The sequence below is a fragment of the Eublepharis macularius genome, chromosome 2, assembly GCF_028583425.1.
Source record: "Eublepharis macularius isolate TG4126 chromosome 2, MPM_Emac_v1.0, whole genome shotgun sequence".
Classification (NCBI taxonomy): domain Eukaryota; kingdom Metazoa; phylum Chordata; class Lepidosauria; order Squamata; family Eublepharidae; genus Eublepharis; species Eublepharis macularius.
The window spans coordinates 209628377-209647401 of record NC_072791.1 but is presented as its reverse complement, the minus strand read 5'-3'; the positions used below and the strand labels follow the sequence as shown (position 1 = coordinate 209647401).

At 46.6% G+C, this 19025-nt stretch overlaps 1 protein-coding gene and 1 long non-coding RNA gene across 2 annotated transcripts in view; both read right to left on the bottom strand.

The window, feature by feature from the left end:
• ERBB4 (erb-b2 receptor tyrosine kinase 4) overlaps positions 1-19025 on the bottom strand; it is a gene marked incomplete at its 5' end in the record, with an annotated part of 660937 nt that overhangs the window by 251425 nt on the left and 390487 nt on the right. The window contains 3 exons of the mRNA XM_054971602.1: positions 10721-10920; positions 16525-16615; positions 18436-18509. Coding sequence (XP_054827577.1) covers positions 10721-10920; positions 16525-16615; positions 18436-18509 — 365 coding nt within the window. The remainder of the gene's footprint in view (positions 1-10720; positions 10921-16524; positions 16616-18435; positions 18510-19025) is intronic.
• LOC129324367 (uncharacterized) lies at positions 1805-2925 on the bottom strand. The gene is made up of 3 exons (XR_008596526.1): positions 2660-2925; positions 2288-2339; positions 1805-1929 (listed from the first exon to the last, which is right to left on the bottom strand). It is a non-coding gene; the product is annotated as an uncharacterized LOC129324367 (long non-coding RNA).

The window sequence follows — 19025 nt, the reverse complement described above, 5'->3', positions numbered from 1 at the left end:
TGGCCGCGCAGTCATTGCACCCTCATCTGCCAGGAGGTCATTCCCGGCAGCCTTGGCAATGAGCTGGGCCCCGAGCCTGGCCGCCCACTGCTCCCGCCACCCGTCGCCCTCCATGCAGCCGGGACCGCTGTGGGTATAGTGTTTCTGTGCTGCCCACCGAACTACACCGCCCGCCGGCATGACCTTGGAGGGTCTGAGATGTAACAATTCCCTATCTTCTGTCTGGCAGCTGCATAGTTCATGGATAGGTTCAGCACAGCCCCCCCCCCATCTCAGACCTGTGGGTTGGAGGGGAGGGGGCCGTGGTGGTTGGCTTCCTATGGCCCCAGGGCCCTCTTCCCTTGCGGGGATGCTGTGCTGCTCAAGTGCATCCTTGCGGGACGTGAACCCTTGGGCCTGGCTGTACGTTGCGCCGTGGGACTGGGAATAAAGCTCATCTACACATGGACCCGTGTCTGCCTGCGATACTTTGGTGAACTGCCAGCCATATCCTGCCCTGGCACCATGAGCGCATGACCAGGCCCGCGGTGACAGCGCATCCCTTCCAAGGGGGGGGGGCTTAGGATGCACAAGGACTGGCCAGGGGCCGCTCTGGCATGTCTTCCATATTGCCCTAACGCACCTGCCCTGCCTGGCATGCCGCCCTGAGCTGGGGCAGTCACGCAACCTGCCATCGGGGGGCCCTCCCGGGCCTGGGGTGGCCACCCAGCCTGCATGGCCCGGCCGGGGAAGGGGCACGCTGTGGCAGCCAGCCGGGAGGCCTCGGGCTCCTGCATTTTAGCCACTTTGCGCAGCTGATGCGCTCTTCCACTGCCCCTGTGGGCGGGGCCAGCGGCCTTCCCTGCAGGATTGGCGGGGCTGGCAGCCTCGGTGTGGTTCCCCCCCCCGGCAGGGCAACGCGAGTGGCCACAATTGCTGAACGCAGGAGACGGCGCCGAGCCAGGGCGGAGCCACGCGCAGCCTCGGACACACCCCACCCCTCCCAACAACCATGGCCTGTTGGCGTGGGAGGCTGGCAACTGCTCCACGGGATTGGATGCGAGGCAGGACGCCCTGGGGTGGAATGACCAATGGGGCTGCTGCAGACGCCCGAGGGGCTGGACCCACTCTGGGAGGCAGCCGCTCATGGGACTGTGTTGCTGGGGCTGCGGCTGCGATGGGGGCGACCCTCCCCAGGCGCGCGAGACCTCCTGCCCGGGATATGGCATCCGCCTGCCACCACCCTGGATTCTCCATTGGTGGGGGCTAGGATTCCCGCGAGTGGACCGTTTCCCCTGCCATCTCCCGCTCCCTTGCAGCGGCAGCTCGCACCACCCTCTCCCTTGCTTATCGGGTGCCAGCTATTCTCCCCACCGGGGATTGATCCCCCTCCCCGCTCACATGCCCCGCCCCAACCCTCTACCTGGCCATAGATGCAGGGGAGTTAGCCGTGTTAGCCTGTGGTAGCGAATTCAAAAAGGGTCCCATAGCACCTTTAAAACTATCCAATTTTATTGTGGCATAGGCTTCTGAGAATCAAGTTCTCTTCAGCAGATGGGTGGTACAGACACTGGTCAAATACAGAGGAGGAGGGGGGGAGGAGGAGGGAGGGGGCGGGGAGGCAAGACGGGGTGTGTCGGATACATTTGTGGCAATGTGCAGGTGGGGAGATGTGACGGGAGTGTTGGGGGAGGGGCGGAGGATGAAGTCAGACTCGCAGACACAGAAAACAGTTGTTGTACATCTCGTTTTATTGCACTGGAAAGAGCGGGCTTGCGTTTAGGCTGGCGAGGGAGCCGGAGCATTCCACACAGCCCTCCTTCCCGCTCGGAGGGGCGGGGCTGGGATGCAGGCCGCGGCGCGACGGTGCTTCCTGGGCTGCAGCCAACCGTCCGTCAGAGATGTTTGGGGAGGGCGGGGCGCGGGGGAGCAGCCATGCCCTGGACGTGCCTGTGGGGGAAAAAGACACGTGTGGGCTTTGCCTCGTTCCACTGGCAAGGCAAGCCCCACACTCCGCCATCCGGGTGGGGGTTGCACATGGTCGAGGGCAGCAGCTGATGCATGACGGTCTGGTGAGGATGCACTCGGCCTTGGCAAGCCTTTACCTTTAAGGGAGAGAATGAGCTGGTCACAACAAACACCTGGCCACATGTGGTTTTCGAGGCGCCTGCCTCTGAGGCAGCCAGGGGCGGGCATGGTTGCCCCCCACCCCTGCTGGGCCTCACCCAAAGCGGCAAGTGAGTGGGTGGGTTCAGGTGAATGGGCGGTTTGCACTAATCTGCGGAATGCCCCCCCACCTCCTCCTTACCTGTCAGCGCTCTGTCGGTCATCACCAGGTGGGAGCGCAAGAGTCAGGGCACCTGCAAGGAAACGGGAGAGCATGCGGTTAATTTGCAAAGTGTCATTCCCTTTTGCCACGGAAGGGTTAGTTTGTTTGTGCTTAGTTAGAAGCAACTAGCATGCATCAGTTAGCTGTGGAGTCATTCTTTCTATCACGGTAGAAAGAGAGTTAGGCAGTTAGGCACCTCTTCCCCTTTATGCGAAGTTCCCCCAGTTTTTCGCAAAGTCCCCTGAGTGCATTCTGCGCCTGCCAATGTGAATGCCCTCAGCCCGTTTCGGTTTTCAAAGGGGCAATGCCACTTAGCAGACGGGCAGAGCCTCCGGCCGAGTGCTCACTTACCTGGGGGTTTGGGCGGTGCTGGCCGGATGTTTTGTAGGACGCGGTCGCAGGTGATTGGGTGCAGAGAGGGGGGCTCGTCCATGCCGGGCGCGCACGCTGATTGGTCCCCGGGATAGTTCTCATCCTATGCTCCTTCGGGCCATAGGGGCGGGGCGAGGCGCTCAGAGAGGGGGCTGATTTTTCGCCGTTCCATGGACGCCTATGGGCTACGCCTTCTTTTTCCGTGGCGTAGCTTTTTTGCGCCGCTGTGGGCGTTCCCGCTTCTGGAGGAGCTTAGGGAGCGGACTAACTCCGACCCCGCCTTGCTCCCCGCCCCCCCTGCGTCGGCGTAGGGCTCTACGCCACTTCTGCGCCGCCGCCCGGGCGCCTGTGGCTTGCACCGGTGCTGGCCCGCCGGCGGGCCAGCGCCGCGTCCCAGCGCGGGCGGAAGGCCACTTACGCGGGCGTACGGGCTAGATGCGCCCTCGCAAGCCTTAGTTCGGTTCCTGTTCACTTTCCGTGCCCTTCTTAGGATTGGGCTGCCCATCTATGTTTATTTTAAATGACTTATACATTGCACATCAAACCAGACCCTTTCTAAGTGGAGAGGCAATCTGCACCTTTTACCTATAATACATTGCTAGGGAGCAAAAAATATGGAATGAAAGTATCCCTTCCTGGATACGAACATTTTGGATATGAAAATTTTGGACTGAAAGAGATTCCTCTTCCTAGATATGAAAATTTTGGATACAAATATTTTTGAATGAAAGAGCTGCTTCTTCCAGAATATGAAAATTTTGGATATGAAGATTTTGAAACGAAAGAGCTTTCCCTTGCTGGATACAAAAATTCTGGATACGAAAATTTTGGAACGAAAGAGCTTCCCCTTCCTGGATACGAAAATTTTGGATACGAAAATTCTGGAATGAAAAAGTTTCCTCTTCCTGGTTACAAACAATTTATATGGTAGAAATTTATATGGTGACATGCCATTACGATGGTCAGGATGATAAATTTCCAGTAGGTGTTGCTATGAAAAGATGAATCCTGGGAGTCTGGAGGTCCGGAAGGGGAGCACCCTGAACAATGCTCCTGTTACTTGAAGTCACAGCTGAGGTCATGGTCAGTAATTATTTTAAGCACATTTTAAAATTAATTTACTCTTAATGTTTTAGGTGAAAAATGAAGCTACCATCTCCAGAATCAAGCCATTGTTCTATATTACTTATCTGAAACAGAAAATTTTCCAAATCAAATGTTCCCAGGAAACCCACATCACTGTATCAGAGGCAAGGGAGATTTAATAGGGGGAGGGCAGGGGTGAAAAGTGTTTAGCGCAACAGCACCTAAACCAGTTTCATCCTCCTGGATATGAAAAACTGATATAGCAACAATTTATATAGTGACGTGCCATTACTGGGGCCAGGAGCAAACACAAAGGTCCTCTACATGCCCACCAGAATGGTCCAGTCCTCCAGTCCAACTAAGGAATCCTCTGAGGTGCCTGCCTCAGCATCACAAAGATACCGGTACTTTTGGAAGAGTCACAGAAAGGCAGCATAGCAGCCTGTCAAGAACAGAAAGACTTACATGGAGCATATTTAGAAGTACAATGAAATATCAAAAATGGACTACATTTCTGAAACTGCAGAATTCCTCAAACTTCATATTCCTTTGGCCAACAGACACATTGGCTGAGCATACAACGCTTGTGTCTTCTAAATACCAAGAAAAACAAGAGCAATGGACTGGCATCTAACCAAACTCCCCCAAGTGTAGCGAGTAGCAATTTGTCAATTCCCATGTATGGCATGGGTGCACCTATTGCAACTAGCCATGCTTTATATTTCTGCAGAGCATCAGGGGTCTCCTCAACTTTTGTCCCTGACAAACTCCTATACTCTACATTAAACTGTGGCTACTCATAGTGAGATACAACACTTCCAGTCCAAGAGGTGAGGCTACCAACTAGCCGTGTCACAGTGACTGCAAAATGCATGTAGGAAAGTACTTAGCTTTTGTTCTAGCTCTGAATGGTGAGGATCAATGATCTCAAGAAATGGATAGGTCCCAGCAAGTGTGCTGTTATGGATGGATTGCTGGACATTCTAGGTCAAAGCCCCACTCAGCTATGAAGCTCCAAGGGTAACCGGAGAGTATTCATATGTTCTCTTCACTTAGCCTAATTCACAGGATAAAGTAGGACTATATATGCCAGCCCTGGGCTAATGATTCCAGTTTTCTGTTTGGATGCTCAGTACCTACATTCACATAAAGAGATGGCTCGTGGTTGGCAATATACAAGTGACCCTTGAATATATACTGGAATGCATGAAGCTGCCTTCCAGTGATCCAGATCCTTGGATTATCAATGTCAGGCTTGTCTACTCTGACAGGAAGTGGCTTTGCCGGGTCTTAGGTCGAGGTCATTCATGTTATCTACTACCTGTTCCTTTCAACCGGAAATACCAGAATCTGAAACTGGGACATTCTGCATATTGCAAATGAGATCCATAGCCCCTAGGAAATCCTGACTCTTGTGTTCTCCTTCCTGCTTCCCCCTCCTCATCCATGGTTCAGAAATTAAATCACTTCTGCATTCATCACAAACCACAGTTAGTCATTCTGTATAAATAGCAAACTGTGGTTTATAGTCTTGCCTCCAAACCAAATTTCAAAACCACAATTGAACCCCCTGCATTAGAAGCAGGAGAACAAACCATCATTTGAAATACTGAAAATCACATTATTATTAATACGGAAGTTAGTCATTTCTAAGTAAGAAGCAAAGCGAGAAGCATCATAGGGCCTGAGGACTTCCAATGCTGGCTCCCATAGCAGCAAACTGCAGTTTGCCGATGTGCATGAATGCAGGCATCAAAACAAAGGAATGTAGAACGATACACTTACATAATTAAACATACCATATATTACATTTAATAGTCCCATGTTGTTAATATCTCTGAAACAGGAATATTCTAGAAAGTCTAAGATGCAAATGAACTCCTATTTCCAATGAAGATTAAAAAGCCCCTCTACTCATATAAGACAAAAATTACTCAGTAATCTTTCATTAAAAACCATTCCTTGTCAGCCTCTTTTATTAAAGGAAAGTTCCTTCGACAGTATTACTGCACTAATTAAACAAGCAGGAATCCAGGCAATTAGGCTATAAAGATTTACAAACTTAATTGACTGAAGGAGAAACCTGCAGCTTTCCAAAACAGAACAGATAAATGAGTCCAAAGCACTGAGGTGCCATTGAGCTCTTCCCTATTGGCACTCTCAATATCAGAGGAGAAAGAAGCGCTGCAACGTTTCTCTGGCACACTCCTTGCTCTGCCCAGGGTTGGAATCACCTCTTTCATAACACAAATATGAACCACATGTGTGGATGATTTACGAGACTGGAGAGAATTCTCCAAGACACTGTTAGCTAGACCCACCAAGTAAGCAAGATTTTTTTCTGTGCTACTCAGGGAGAAATTTTTAAGTGTTCAAAACCAACAACCGGATCTAGCAACTGCATATAATCTTAGGCAGCTCTTGTTACACAGTTTACTGTATGCATTAGGGTGTCTTGATTGCACTGTTTTCTAATTTTGTAATCCAGCTTGATCTCATCGTTCATGGTATGTATTATACTGTTTTTAACTGTTTTTATTGCATTGCTCTCTATTGCACTGCATGCCGTATAACAGGTACCAAAGAAGTGTGCCCGAGCTGCTTCCCCGCCAGCCCTCTTTAAAACAGAGTGTTCCAGGAATGGTTTGTGATACAATTTTAGAGAGGCACACTGAGCTCCCACCAAAATATTCATTTTTGATGACAAATTCCCTTTATGAGTTTGCGTCCAGACAAATGAATGGCCCAGCCTGCCAACACATTTTGTCTATTCTGCTAACTTCCCTGCAGCTTTTCATCTCTATCCTGTTATAAGTCAGAATGGACAGTGGGGCCGTTTCCACATGGCTTACCTTCCCTCGGAACGACCTGGAACACCATTCAAAAAACGCGGAAGGTCGCATTTTCTTGCATGAGATTTGTGTGATGTCGTGCAAATCTTGCGTGAAAAAATGTGATCTTCCGCATTCTTTGCACAATGTTCTGGGTTGTTCCGAGGGAAGGTAAGCCGTGTGGAAACGGCCTGGGTCTCTCTTTTCCCATACCTTCTCCCTTGTGCTACGTCCCACTCCTCCTTGGTCCCACTGTCCCAGCTGAACCAGCAGAACTGCTCAAATTAATTCTGGAACTGAAATGAGCCCAGTCTGATGCAGCAGTCAGCTCCTTCAGTTCTTTTGCATTTTCTCCCCCTCTGCTTTACTGATACAGGCAAGCGTTCATTACTAAAATATTGCAAACCTGATTGCATCACAATCCTTTTAATAATGTGCACATGTAGCCAATGAAGCATCACACACACACCCCTTGACATAATAGTACAGATGATCACATCAAGAATTCTTTATTGCAGTGTTATATCCATGTACATGTTTGCATTCGTGTTGAAGGAGGCAAAACACACAAAGGGACTGAAGGAAGAGAGGATTCCCAATGTGTTGACAACTCTTCAGATATTAAAACCAAGCAATTCAGAGCTATAAAAGACGAATTTAGAGGAAGAGCCAATGCTTTGACTTTGTAAAGGGCATTTCCTCTTTCTATCCAAGTATATCAAGGGTCAAAAAAGTAGCTATAATTTCTTTTAATTTTTCTTTACTTCTTGCATGCATATGGAAAACATTCCCTCTGCCGCTACATCCGCCAAATGCATCTGTCTGGACTGGATTCTGTTCCTTGCAAAATACACGGGCTTTCCCCTGAAACCTTCATCTCAAAAGACTGCCTGTTTTGAAGTTGAGCTGCCACTTAATTAAGGTCTAGGTACACATTTAAGGTCCATGACTCACACTAGTCTTGGATAATTTTTAATATCGGAATTGAAGTGTTTGTGCTTTAATTAAAGCTTAGTGGTTTTAAATGGTTTGGTAGGCATATGTAATTCAATTATCATTACATAATTTCATTAGATAAATGAATATTCCAAGCTCTTCTACTGCATTTTCATACACGGCTGCCGCACTCGGGCTCTTCAAACTGCAGATGCTTCTTTGAAATCACTGACAAAATGTCAAAAGGAATCTTTATCAAGTCACTTTTTTCCCCCTTTGATGCTCTGAATAAAGCCTTTAAGTGGACGGGGTTTGAAAGAATTATCCTAACATAGGCTTTATGGTGTGTTCAGTTGCATAAGCAACAAGCATCTCTCTGTTTTTGGCAAAATGGTCCAAAATGTACTACTCATCTGAACTGACAAAGTATCTTTCAGAAGCCTTGATGAATGGTTATCGACAAAGCATCATAGCTTAACAGAGCCTGCTAATGGCCTTCAGAATTGAATCCTCTTTACATAGGCAGGCATCCTACCACTCTGTGTCTAGAACACAGAGTCTTCCTGCATTCCTATCTCTTCCTGCAGCCCCTTCTGACACCCCAGAAAGATTATTCCCAGAGTTGCAGGATTCCCGCAGAAGAATTGATGTGCAGACTAGAGGGGAGGGGGGGGACTGAAATAAGAATGGACAAAAAAGCAAAATGGCTCCTTCTTTCTTGTCATCCACTAAGGAAAGGGGTAACATTGTGTAGTGGTTCAAGTGTCTAACTAGGATCTGGGAGGCCCAGGTTCAACTCTCCACTCTGGCATGGAAGATTGGCGGGTGATCTTGGGCCGGTCACACACTCTCAGCTTAACATAACAGAATTATGTAAGCCACCACGGGTCCCTATTGGGGTGAAAGGTGGGGTATAAATAAAGAAAATAAATAAAAATTCATCCTCTTGTCCTCCTCACTTGACGGCACCAACCCACACAGCTGTTCCTCTGCGTGGATCCTGTGAGCACAGGAATAAGTTATAAAGCCAAAGTCTCATCTCCCAGTAGGCAGATGCTTAGTTCTTGCCTAGCCAATCCTCCTGAGATATCAGGGCAGCTAAGCCAGCGGCATTCAGAATGGCTAAGACATTTGTCTACAAAGCCTCCCTGGGCTACTAGTAGATTAGAAAATGGCATCGGGACAGAATAGGCACCGAAGGCAGAGATTGCTAGGTAAAGAGGTAAAGGACAAAGGAGGGAGGGATGCTAGACAACTGGGGGAAGTTTGTTGACACCGATATATGGGGAGTACAGTCTTCCAAACTCTGACTAAATAGTGTTTCCATCAGTATAAACCATCCAGTTTCCATTGCCATAAATTATTACCCTGTCTTTGAAAATATGCTGGAGAATGCTTGAGCCCAAAAGACAAAGCCAGGAATTCCTACACACCATTTGGAGTTTGGGAAAAGTGAATCTTCAGTGGTTGTAGAACTGCCTCCCCTCCCCAATTCTTCATACAATTCATGGGTCAATGTCATAAATAAATGTCCTGGTTTCTTTTTTAATGGCAACCACAAAGGAACAACACTGTACAAAATCACCAACACAGATACTGAAACACATCACTGGAAAAAGATATGTAAATCAGATATACATTAACAATAATTTCTGTTATGCCATTATCAATGTTAAGTGACATGGCAAGTTTATAAAGTGAAATTCCCATAGATCCAGGGACTGGCCTTCATGAAGACATTGAGAGAAAAGAGTGTCTGCCTCAAAAATGAAATATTTCCTATTTGATGTATTGTCGAAGGCTATCACGGCCGGAGAACAATGGTTGTTGTGGGTTTTCCGGGCTTTATTGCCGTGGTCTTGGCATTGTAGTTCCTGACGTTTTGCCAGCAGCTGTGGCTGGCATCTTCAGAGGTGTAGCACCAAAAGACAGAGATCTCTCAGTGTCACAGTGTGGAAAAGATGTTGGCAGGTCATTTATATCTACTCAGGAGGGGTGGGGTTGAGCTGAGTCATCCTGTAAGAGTTTCCCAGGGTGTGGAATGCTAATGGCGGGAGGCTTCACTGTATCCCGAGGAGGTTCTTTTGCATATGGATTGGTGCTTGATGTGCTAATCTTCTCTGCAGGGCTATGTTGGGTATAGAGTGTTTTGTTAGCCTGGTGTTTTTCAGAACTGGAAACCATGCTCTGTTCATTCTTAAGGTTTCTTCTTTCCTGTTGAAGTTTTGCTTGTGCTTGTGAATTTCAATGGCTTCCCTGTGCAGTCTGACAAAGTAGTTGGAAGTGTTGTCCAACATCTTTTCCACACTGTGACACTGAGAGATCTCTGTCTTTTGGTGCTACACCTCTGAAGATGCCAGCCACAGCTGCTGACGAAACGTCAGGAACTACAATGCCAAGACCACGGCAATACAGCCCGGAAAACCCACAACAACCATTTCCTATTTGTTTTGCTTAAACTGAAATAAATCAGATCCTCATCTTTCCTAATATTCATGTATAACATAATACAGAACATACTAAACTGGCTCCTGTGTGGATAACCAAAATAGCATAACAGTCATCCAGAAAGAAAAGTAAGGTTCTACCCATATACTTGGGACACACCACAGATATGCCCCAAAATATATAACTTTGTAAACTGGTCAAAAGGGAAAACCCTTCAAAAGTGGTCTGATAAGGATTAAATATGCCCTAGAAAGGATGGAATGCTGAGAGCAGCAGAGGGCGAGGGAGGGAGGAGGAAGTAGGAGGAAGAAGTCTGCATGCAGCTTGGGGCACCCTGGACATTTGGGGTGAGGGGCATGTTAGGATTTAGCATTTAGCAATTTCTCTAAAAAAAAAAATCTATGCTATTGTGGTGGTAGAGAGTGCCCTCAAGTCATAGTTGACTTAAGGCAACCCCTGGTGGGTTTTCATGGCAAGAGACTAACAGAGGTGGTTTGCCATTGCCTGCCTCTGCAACCCTGGTGTTCGTTGGAGGTCTCCCATCCAATTATTAACCAAGGCTGATCCTGCTTAGCTTCTGAGATCAGGCTCACCTGGGCTATCCAGGTCAGGGCCTATGCCATTGTGTTATTTTAATTTCAGTACAATTAAATCAAACACCTGTATTTTACAAACTACTAAACTAGAACCTGCTGGAGTTCTCTTTTTGCACACCTTGCAGGATGAATACGATACTTACTGCAATTTTCAGCCTTCTTGTTTCTGTGGATCACAGTCTTTTGGTTGGCAGTGCTGAAGAGACTGGTCCAGTTGATGGTGTGATAGTAGCACAAATTGGTATTGTCTGTTACATAGACATTGCCAGCACTGATATGCTTCAAGGACTGGAAACGCAGAGATCTAATTCCTCGCTGTTTGAGAATAAGCAAGGAGAGGCCACTGGAAGAGGAAGCAAGGACAGAATATAAACAGGCGCTTGAAGATGAGTAGTAGTTTGGGGGGGGGTGCGTGGAATCTGGATGTATCACAGTAGTACAGCAAATGACATACTTTCTTTACCTTTTCAGGAGAAAACACCATTATCAAGCTCAACTAGCTTATCCAAGATACAGAAGAATCCAAGGGGCAGTTCATACAGTCCATAACAACGGGTTTTTAAATCCCCAGAATCATCCTTGGGCTTGGGTGGGAATGTAATCTTGTGAGAAAATACATCATGCAAACAAGTTTATTCATTCGTTCATTCATTCATTCATTTGTTTATTCCTCCATATGCCACTTTTCTCCCTGATTGGGACTAGAGATGGGCACAAATCCAATTACGACCCAAAAAACCGCACAAACCAGGCTGGTTCATGGTTCGTGAACCACGGTTCGTGGAAGCTCCTTTCTATGAACTTCCATGAACTGGTTACTGGTTCGGGTTCGTTTGGGTTATATTGGGAAAGGGACAGTTTAAATGGCCATTTCCCCAAGGAAATGGCCATTTAAATTTTTCCCTGCAGCTTGCAAGTGACAGGCCCCATTAAACTATCAGCTGACAGGTGGCAGGGGGGGATCCCCCCTTTAAACAGCCTACAAACCCCACCCCCAGCCCTAGCCCCCCACCCCTCCAGCCCCAGCCCCATGCTTACCTTGATGACTTCTGCAGCCCGTGGCCTCCTCCCCTTCCTCCTGTGAGGGGTAGCAAGGCCATTTTCAGCCTCCTCCATCCCTCTGCGGGTCTGCAGAGCAGCGGAGGAAGCCCACAGAGGGATGGAGGAGGCCAAAAACGGCCTTGCCGCCCCTCAAAAGGCCACCACACAGTCATTTGGGGGTGGCAAGTCCATTTTCGGCCTCCTCTGTCCCTCTGCAGGCCTGCGGCAGCCACTTGAGGCGCAAGAAGGCCATTTTCAGCCTCCTTTGTCACCCTGCGGGCCCGTAGAGGGACAGAAGAGGCCAAAAATTGCCTTCCTGCCCCTCGCGGGAGGAGAGGGAGGACGCCACATGCCACAGGGAAGATAAGTATGGGGATAGGTTTGGGGCTGAGGGGTGGGGGTGGGGGGCTGGGGTTTGGGCAGTTTAAAGGGCCCTGCCATGGCAAGTCCCTTTAAACTATCAGCTGGCAGGCAGCGAGAGGGGGATACCCCCTGCCGCCTGCCAGCTGATAGTTTAAAGGGACCTGCCGCTTGCAAGGCAGGAAAGGGCCCTTTAAACTGTTAAATGCCCCTTTCCCTGCCACTGCTAAGTGGCCAGAAAAGGGTATTTAAACCCCACGATCCACAAACTGGTTCATAACTGGCCCCAGCTCCGTGCCAGTTCGTGGTTCCTTCTTCGTGAAAATCCACGAACCACAAACCTCATGGTTCCGGGTTTTTTTGGTTCGTGCCCATGTCTATTTGGGACCCGAAGTAGTTTTTACATTGCTCTCTCCTCTTCCACATAATCCTCACCACAACAAGCCTTGTAAGGGTAAGTTAGGCTGAGAAACTGTGATACGTCCAAAGTCACTTGGGCAGGCTTCCATGGGACAGCAGAAATTCAAACTTGGTCATTCTGGGTTTTCGTGCAACACTAACTACTTTGCCAACCTAGCCCTCATACACTGAATAGATTCTGCATTATTTTCACAATCAGAACAGGCCCTTTAAAAAGTATCTGCAAAATTACTGGAGCGTGCATATACTTAGCACTAGTGTCCCAAACTTTTCTCTATATGATCAAATACCAAAGACTCAAGTTGCCTAGGATGCTGTAGATTGTCTGTGCAATTCACTACTGATCTGCACCAATGGAACTATTATGATGCCTCAATATGGACACAAGAAGTGAAATACGACCATCTCAATATGCCTCAATGGGAGCACCGATGCACTTTGGGGCACCCTTAGCCTCTCTATAATGATCTGTTACTTTATTTTTAGGATTTTTATAGGACTGTAGAACAGTACGACCCTTAGCAGAGTTGCACCCTTCTGATCCCATTGTGATCTCAATCGGTTTAGAAAGGTGTAATTCTGATTAGGTTCGCACAATTATTGTGTGATTAGATTACTATACTTTGCTGTAGGTGGACTGTATTCTCATCTAATCAAGATAATCTTTCAAGAAGAGAACTCTTGACCGCGCTGCTCTGACTGCAGCACAAATGGGCAAATGTCTGAAAACAAACGGTAACTTTGCACCGTATTCCACAGTTAAAAGTGAGTGAAGCTAAAGCCCAATTTCAGAGGAACCAGGGCTGTGCAGATTTATTTGATTTCTTAAAAAGAATGATAATTATTTTCCAGCTGTTCTAGATGAAAGCCAATACTACATGAGCCACACAAGACTGTAATTCAAATCTCAAGGTTTCTCCGCTACCCACAATCTGTTTGCGCCATTGTTTACAACCTTTGCAGATGACTGATTAACTAGTTTTTGTTCCACGGGCTCTGTGTGGTATATATTACACAGATATATTGCTTCATGCCCCTTTTGGTTTGTTGTTTTCCCTTCCTTCACATCAGCTTTTCATATCAAAAGACATCTTTTAAAAATGGAACATGTAAGGTATTACAAGCCCTATATTCTGTAATGCTGTTATAACATCTCAGCGGTATAATTTTCTAAGACAACAACAACAACAACAACAACAAAACATTCAGTATCAGAGCAATAGCTACCAGTGAAAGAGCAGCAACATTTCCAAAGATCTTAGGTCATTATGAAATAGGAGTACCATGAGTTGGATCACAGAGGTTATACAGAGTGACTAAAAACATTCAAGTTTGGCACTGGAATAGATTGCAATGCATTTGTTGTAACAAAATTGACATAAAATAAGATAAAATCAAACGAACAAGATAAAATTGAACAGGCAATTCAAAATATCATCGATCCAAAATACAATAAGGAACATGGGAATCCGTAACATTTTTACTTTGATTTTATCGAGGCTAATGCCAAAGTAGCCACTTTCTGAAGAACCTCTTGGCTATTATTTGAAAATAGAAAATCAATTTTCTACAAATTACCAAAACTCCCATCCTTTCAACAGTTCAGGAAAGAACGTTCTTCTAGAACGCTGAAAGAAATACCATAATATGATTTTCTCCTGCTCTACACACACAGTCCCGCTGACACTTTTTTTCTGGAATGTCAGAAAATTTTCTATCTGAAGTATCAGGTGGCATTAAGATAATAACTCTAGGATAGGATCTAGGATAAAAAAGTCACAATTGTTGCACTTTTTTGGCAGAATGCACAGAGGACATTGTCCTTTTAGGACATTGTCACCTGAACATAGCTAATCATGTACCTCCTTATGGAGGGCAATCGTCTGATGATTATCTTTGTTGCCCACCATCACTCCAAGCAACAGTAGAAGAAAAACTGCCCTCTGTGCTGGTACATCACTTCCGGGGACAACTTGGAAATGACAATGGGTAGCTCTAGAAATTGCCAGAATCTCCATGGTATAACCAATTGGTAAAATCATAGAGTTCACCATCGAGTTTCTGGCGATTTCTAGAGCTACCCATTTTCACTTCCAAGCATTGTTGATATTGCTGACATCACACACACCCCAAGCCCTAACCCTCCACTTGTTGCCAGGCTTAGCCTAGCAACCCTACCTGCACATTAGTATGCAATTTACCCAAAGCACTGCCTCTTGCCAGTTACAGTTTTCTTTTTGTGAACAGAAGAGCACCTGAGGCAGGAAACAAACCTAGAAATCTATTTATTTAACAATTTGGGGTGTTTTTTTACCCCAGCCAATGTAACATTGGGGTAAACAATGTCTCAGCAGTGGCTCAATTCTGGGAAGCTCCACTTCCTCCCAAGCCACCACTAGTGGGTTTATACTTTAGACCTAGCATTGCCTCATCTCATGCCACTGTTAGCCATTGGCAAGCCAAGACCCAGCAATACTAGCAGCACTTTGGTGTCCACCTCAGTCCTTGCTGGCGGGCCCAGGAAAATGGGCTGATGTGTCATTGTTTAGGAGATATATAGGGGTTAGCCAATCCCTGGTATGTTGTCCATCATTTCTTAAATGACAGATCTAAAAGACTTCTAATCAACTCCTTACTATATATAGGCATGTGACTTTTGAGGACCTGATGAAACACTCTCTGATACTTAGAATCATAGAATCATAGATGGGAAGGGTTCCTCTATGGTAATCTAGTCCAACCCCCTGCACAATGCAGGGAATTCACAACTACTTCCCACCCACCCACAACACCCAGTGACCTCTGCTCCATGCCCAGAAGATGGCAAAAAAAAACCCCTCCAGGACCCCTGGCCAAACTAGCCTGGAGAAAATTGCTTCCTGACCTCAAAGTGGCAATCGGCATTACCCTGGGATTGTAAGAAAGGGCAACAAGAACTAAGCACTGATGTAACCTTTCCTGCCCTCCCTCTCATGATCTGCCTAGATTCACAGAATTAGCATTGCTGTCAGATGGACGTTTAGCCTCTGCTTAAAAACCTCCAAAGGAGAGCCCACCACCTCCCGAGGAAGCCTGTTCCACTGAGGGATTGTTCTAACTGTCAGGAAGTTCTTCCTAATGTTTAGCCGAAAACTCTTTTGATTTAATTTCATCCCGTTGGTTCTGGTCCAACCTTCTGAGGCAATGGAAAACAACTCGGCACCATCCTCTATATGACAACCTTTCAGGTACCTAAAGATGGTTATCATATCACCTTTCAGTCATCTCCTCTCCAAGTGAGCTCCTTCAACCTTCCTTCTAGGACTTGGTCTCCAGACCCCTCACCATCTTTGATGCCCTTCTCTGGACATGGTCCAGCTTACCTATATCCTTTTTAAATTGTGGTGCCCGAAACTGAACACAATACTCTAGGTAAGGTTTAACCAGAGCAGAGGAAAGCAATACCATCACTTTGTGTGATCTGAACACTATACTTCTGTTGGTGCAGCCCAAAATCGCATTTGGCTTTTTAGCCACTACATCACACCGCTGACTCATCTTCAGTGTATGGTCTACTAAGACCCCTAGACCCTTTTTGCACATACTACTGCCAAGAGAAGTCTCTCCCATCCTATAATTATGCATTTGATTTTTCCTACCTAAATGCATAACTTTACACTTATTTCCATTGAAATTCATTTTATTTGTTTTAGCCCAGTTTTCCAGCCTGTCAAGATCACCCTGTATCCTGACTTGTCTTCTACCGTATTTGCTACCCATCCCAATTTAGTATCATCTGCAAATTTAATAAGCATTCTCTCTATTCCTTCATCCAAATAATTTCTAAGGTTAACTAAAACTAGCGAAGGGTATCTCACAGTTTTTAGAGCTGTTTGACTTCTGTATAGAAGTGGAAGATTGCTGTGATGAAAATTAGTGGCAGGCGGGGTAGAAAAGTGGGCTGTTTGCACGTGTGTGGTGGCGGCAGAGGAATAATCCAGACACCAATTGGGGGCATTTTATTGTCAAGGGACCACTCATGTCACCATAAATTTTTTAAAATAAAATAAATCAACACACAAAGCAAATATTTGCATGTTAATTATTAAACAATAAAAATTCTAAAGAGAAAAAAATAATCTCCAACCTGTAGAGTGCTCTTCCGCCGATGGTAACCAGATTCGAAAAGACACTGAAATCTGTCATGTTTTCTGGCCATGATTGTATATTCAAGTAACCTGAAGGGAATGCAAACAGCAGAAAATGTCTCCACTAAAGACTTGGCTTTACTTCGCACTCTGTACAGCACAAAAGCTATCTCAAAAAGCAGAAAATGGGTTGGATCCCATGCAAAATGTCAGCAGAGGGAAGGGATATCTGTCAGTGGAGCAGGACTTCCTCCCCTCCCCCATTTTGCTGTGGCCCCAAATCCTGCCCCCCCTCCAAGACAAGTTGCATTTGGCAGACAATCTACCCCCTCCTCTCGGAACAGCATAAAGGGGAAATTGGAGGTCTACTGTGAGAGGGGGAATTGGCAAAAATCTTCCCCTTCCATCAGAAGAAATCTGGATCCAGCACATTTGGGCAGCTGCCCAGCCTGTGAGTTGAAGCAAGAGGAATGGATGCTTGTACTACACTCGATGGAACAAAAACCTGATCATGGAATCATCCATTAAGCCTCACTGCTCCCTAAGTAAACCATACCTCCTCCTCCAAGGGTCCATGTTCATGGATGTGTGGGAAGAACAAGTAGACACAACACACACACCCATTGCATTGCCTTGGGACACACCACAGAGCAAAAAATAGGGTTTGGCTTCATACTTTGCAGCCCATGCAGCCCTGAGCATTGTAATGTCAGTTCAAGAAGGAGACCACTTGATCAGGGAAGGGACTCGTGCAAGAGGCCTAGCAAGTGGCTAAGGTTGCTAGGAGGGCAAGACACCACTAAAAGACTTCAGCCCATGCCAGTGGCTTATGTTGCTCATGCAACTCCTTTTCCTCTGTCCTCCAGCAAAGGTTTTGGCATGATCGGAAAGTTGCTTGGCTGAACATATAGCATTAGTCCCACAATTGCACAGATGCCACACCGGAGCATTGTTCACATTGGCTGACAAGTAATCAACATTTACTTTTAGGCACTTCACATGCGCTGACCATGTGCACTTTATCCCTGTAACGATGGTCTTAAGAAAGGAGAGCGCCAACTCGCTTGCTAAATCATGAAGTGTTAGAATTGGAAGGGACTTCAAAAGGCATCTAGTCCAAATCCCTGTTCTGTGCTGGAATACCCAAGGACAGCATCCCCGATGACAGATGACTAAGCAAGCCCCTGAATTTACATCGAGATATAAATCGGTAGTAAAATTGGCGAGATTCTTAAGCATACAGAAGGTCATTTGTAATGAGCGAGAAGATAATCTGCATTTTTAATCTGCACCTGCTTTCAGGTGTGTAGGCCTCTTCACCTATATAATCCAGTGACATTACAACAACCCAGTAAGGCAGATCAGTCAGTGGTATCTTTATGTTGAAGGAGAGGGAGATAAACCCTAGACTAAATCCTAAAACATGGGCTTTTCCAAGGTTTGAACTGGGGGTGGGGTTGGAATCAGGGGCTTTCAGGTTCACAGTCCATACTCTCAGCCACTATATCCCACCTCACTTACAGATAGGGATCCCAGATCCCCTTACCTTCTCAGCATGAGGGGGCACCCTGACACTCATCTAATCCTTTGCTTTTGCACGTGCAGAGTGTGCATGCACTTCTAGGGCAGTAATTGGGGCCCAAATCAGCCCGCTGCAAAGTGCAGGAGCATTTCCAGGGCAGCATGATGACATCACTTCCAGGAAGTGATGTCATCACACCACCATGGCAGCACACCCAAGAGGCATGTTCCCCCAGCCTTCCCCCCCACCAGCCAAATTAGTGGTGGGGGGGTGGAGAGTGGGAGCAGAGAATCCCCCACCCCCACCGAGGGACCTGGGATCCCTACTTACAGACTCATTCACTTAAAAATATGGAAAAACAAAATGAAGAGTTTCAAGGGTAGATTACCTGTTATCTCCCTCACTGTTTGAAAGACATTTAAATTCTGCGGGTCGATGGCTTCGATCATGTGATAAGGGTCCCTGGAAGACAACAAAAACACCATTCACTGGCCATGTTGACAGATCTGCTCCCAAATATGTGGATTAAACCAACTTCACTTGTCCCCAATCAGAAGTTGGAACTTGGGGACCATTCAACAAGGCCTTCCCATGCCCTCACCCTCAGCTGCTTATGGATGGGCAAGATGGATTCTTTTAAGGGAGGGACAAGGCAAAGACCTTGTCCAGACCAGGGAGGGTCCTGATTCAGTCCTTCCCCTTACAGCCTGTTCAGAGGCAGTCAGAAACACCTGGGGGTGGAAGGTCAAGATTCAGAATGGAAGGCAATCCAAGGTCAGGTGACCCTGAGGTGAGTCAGGCAACAGAGCTCGCTGCTCACCTATTACATTTAGAAAACAGTGCATCATGTCATTTTATTTACAACACTCAATGTTCTATATGTATTCTCTCTGACCTTTGAATTTAAAGAATTAATTCCATGCTGAGCCGTGTTTCTCTCAGGCTCGCTGCTGACACCATATCAAATCACAGTTAAGG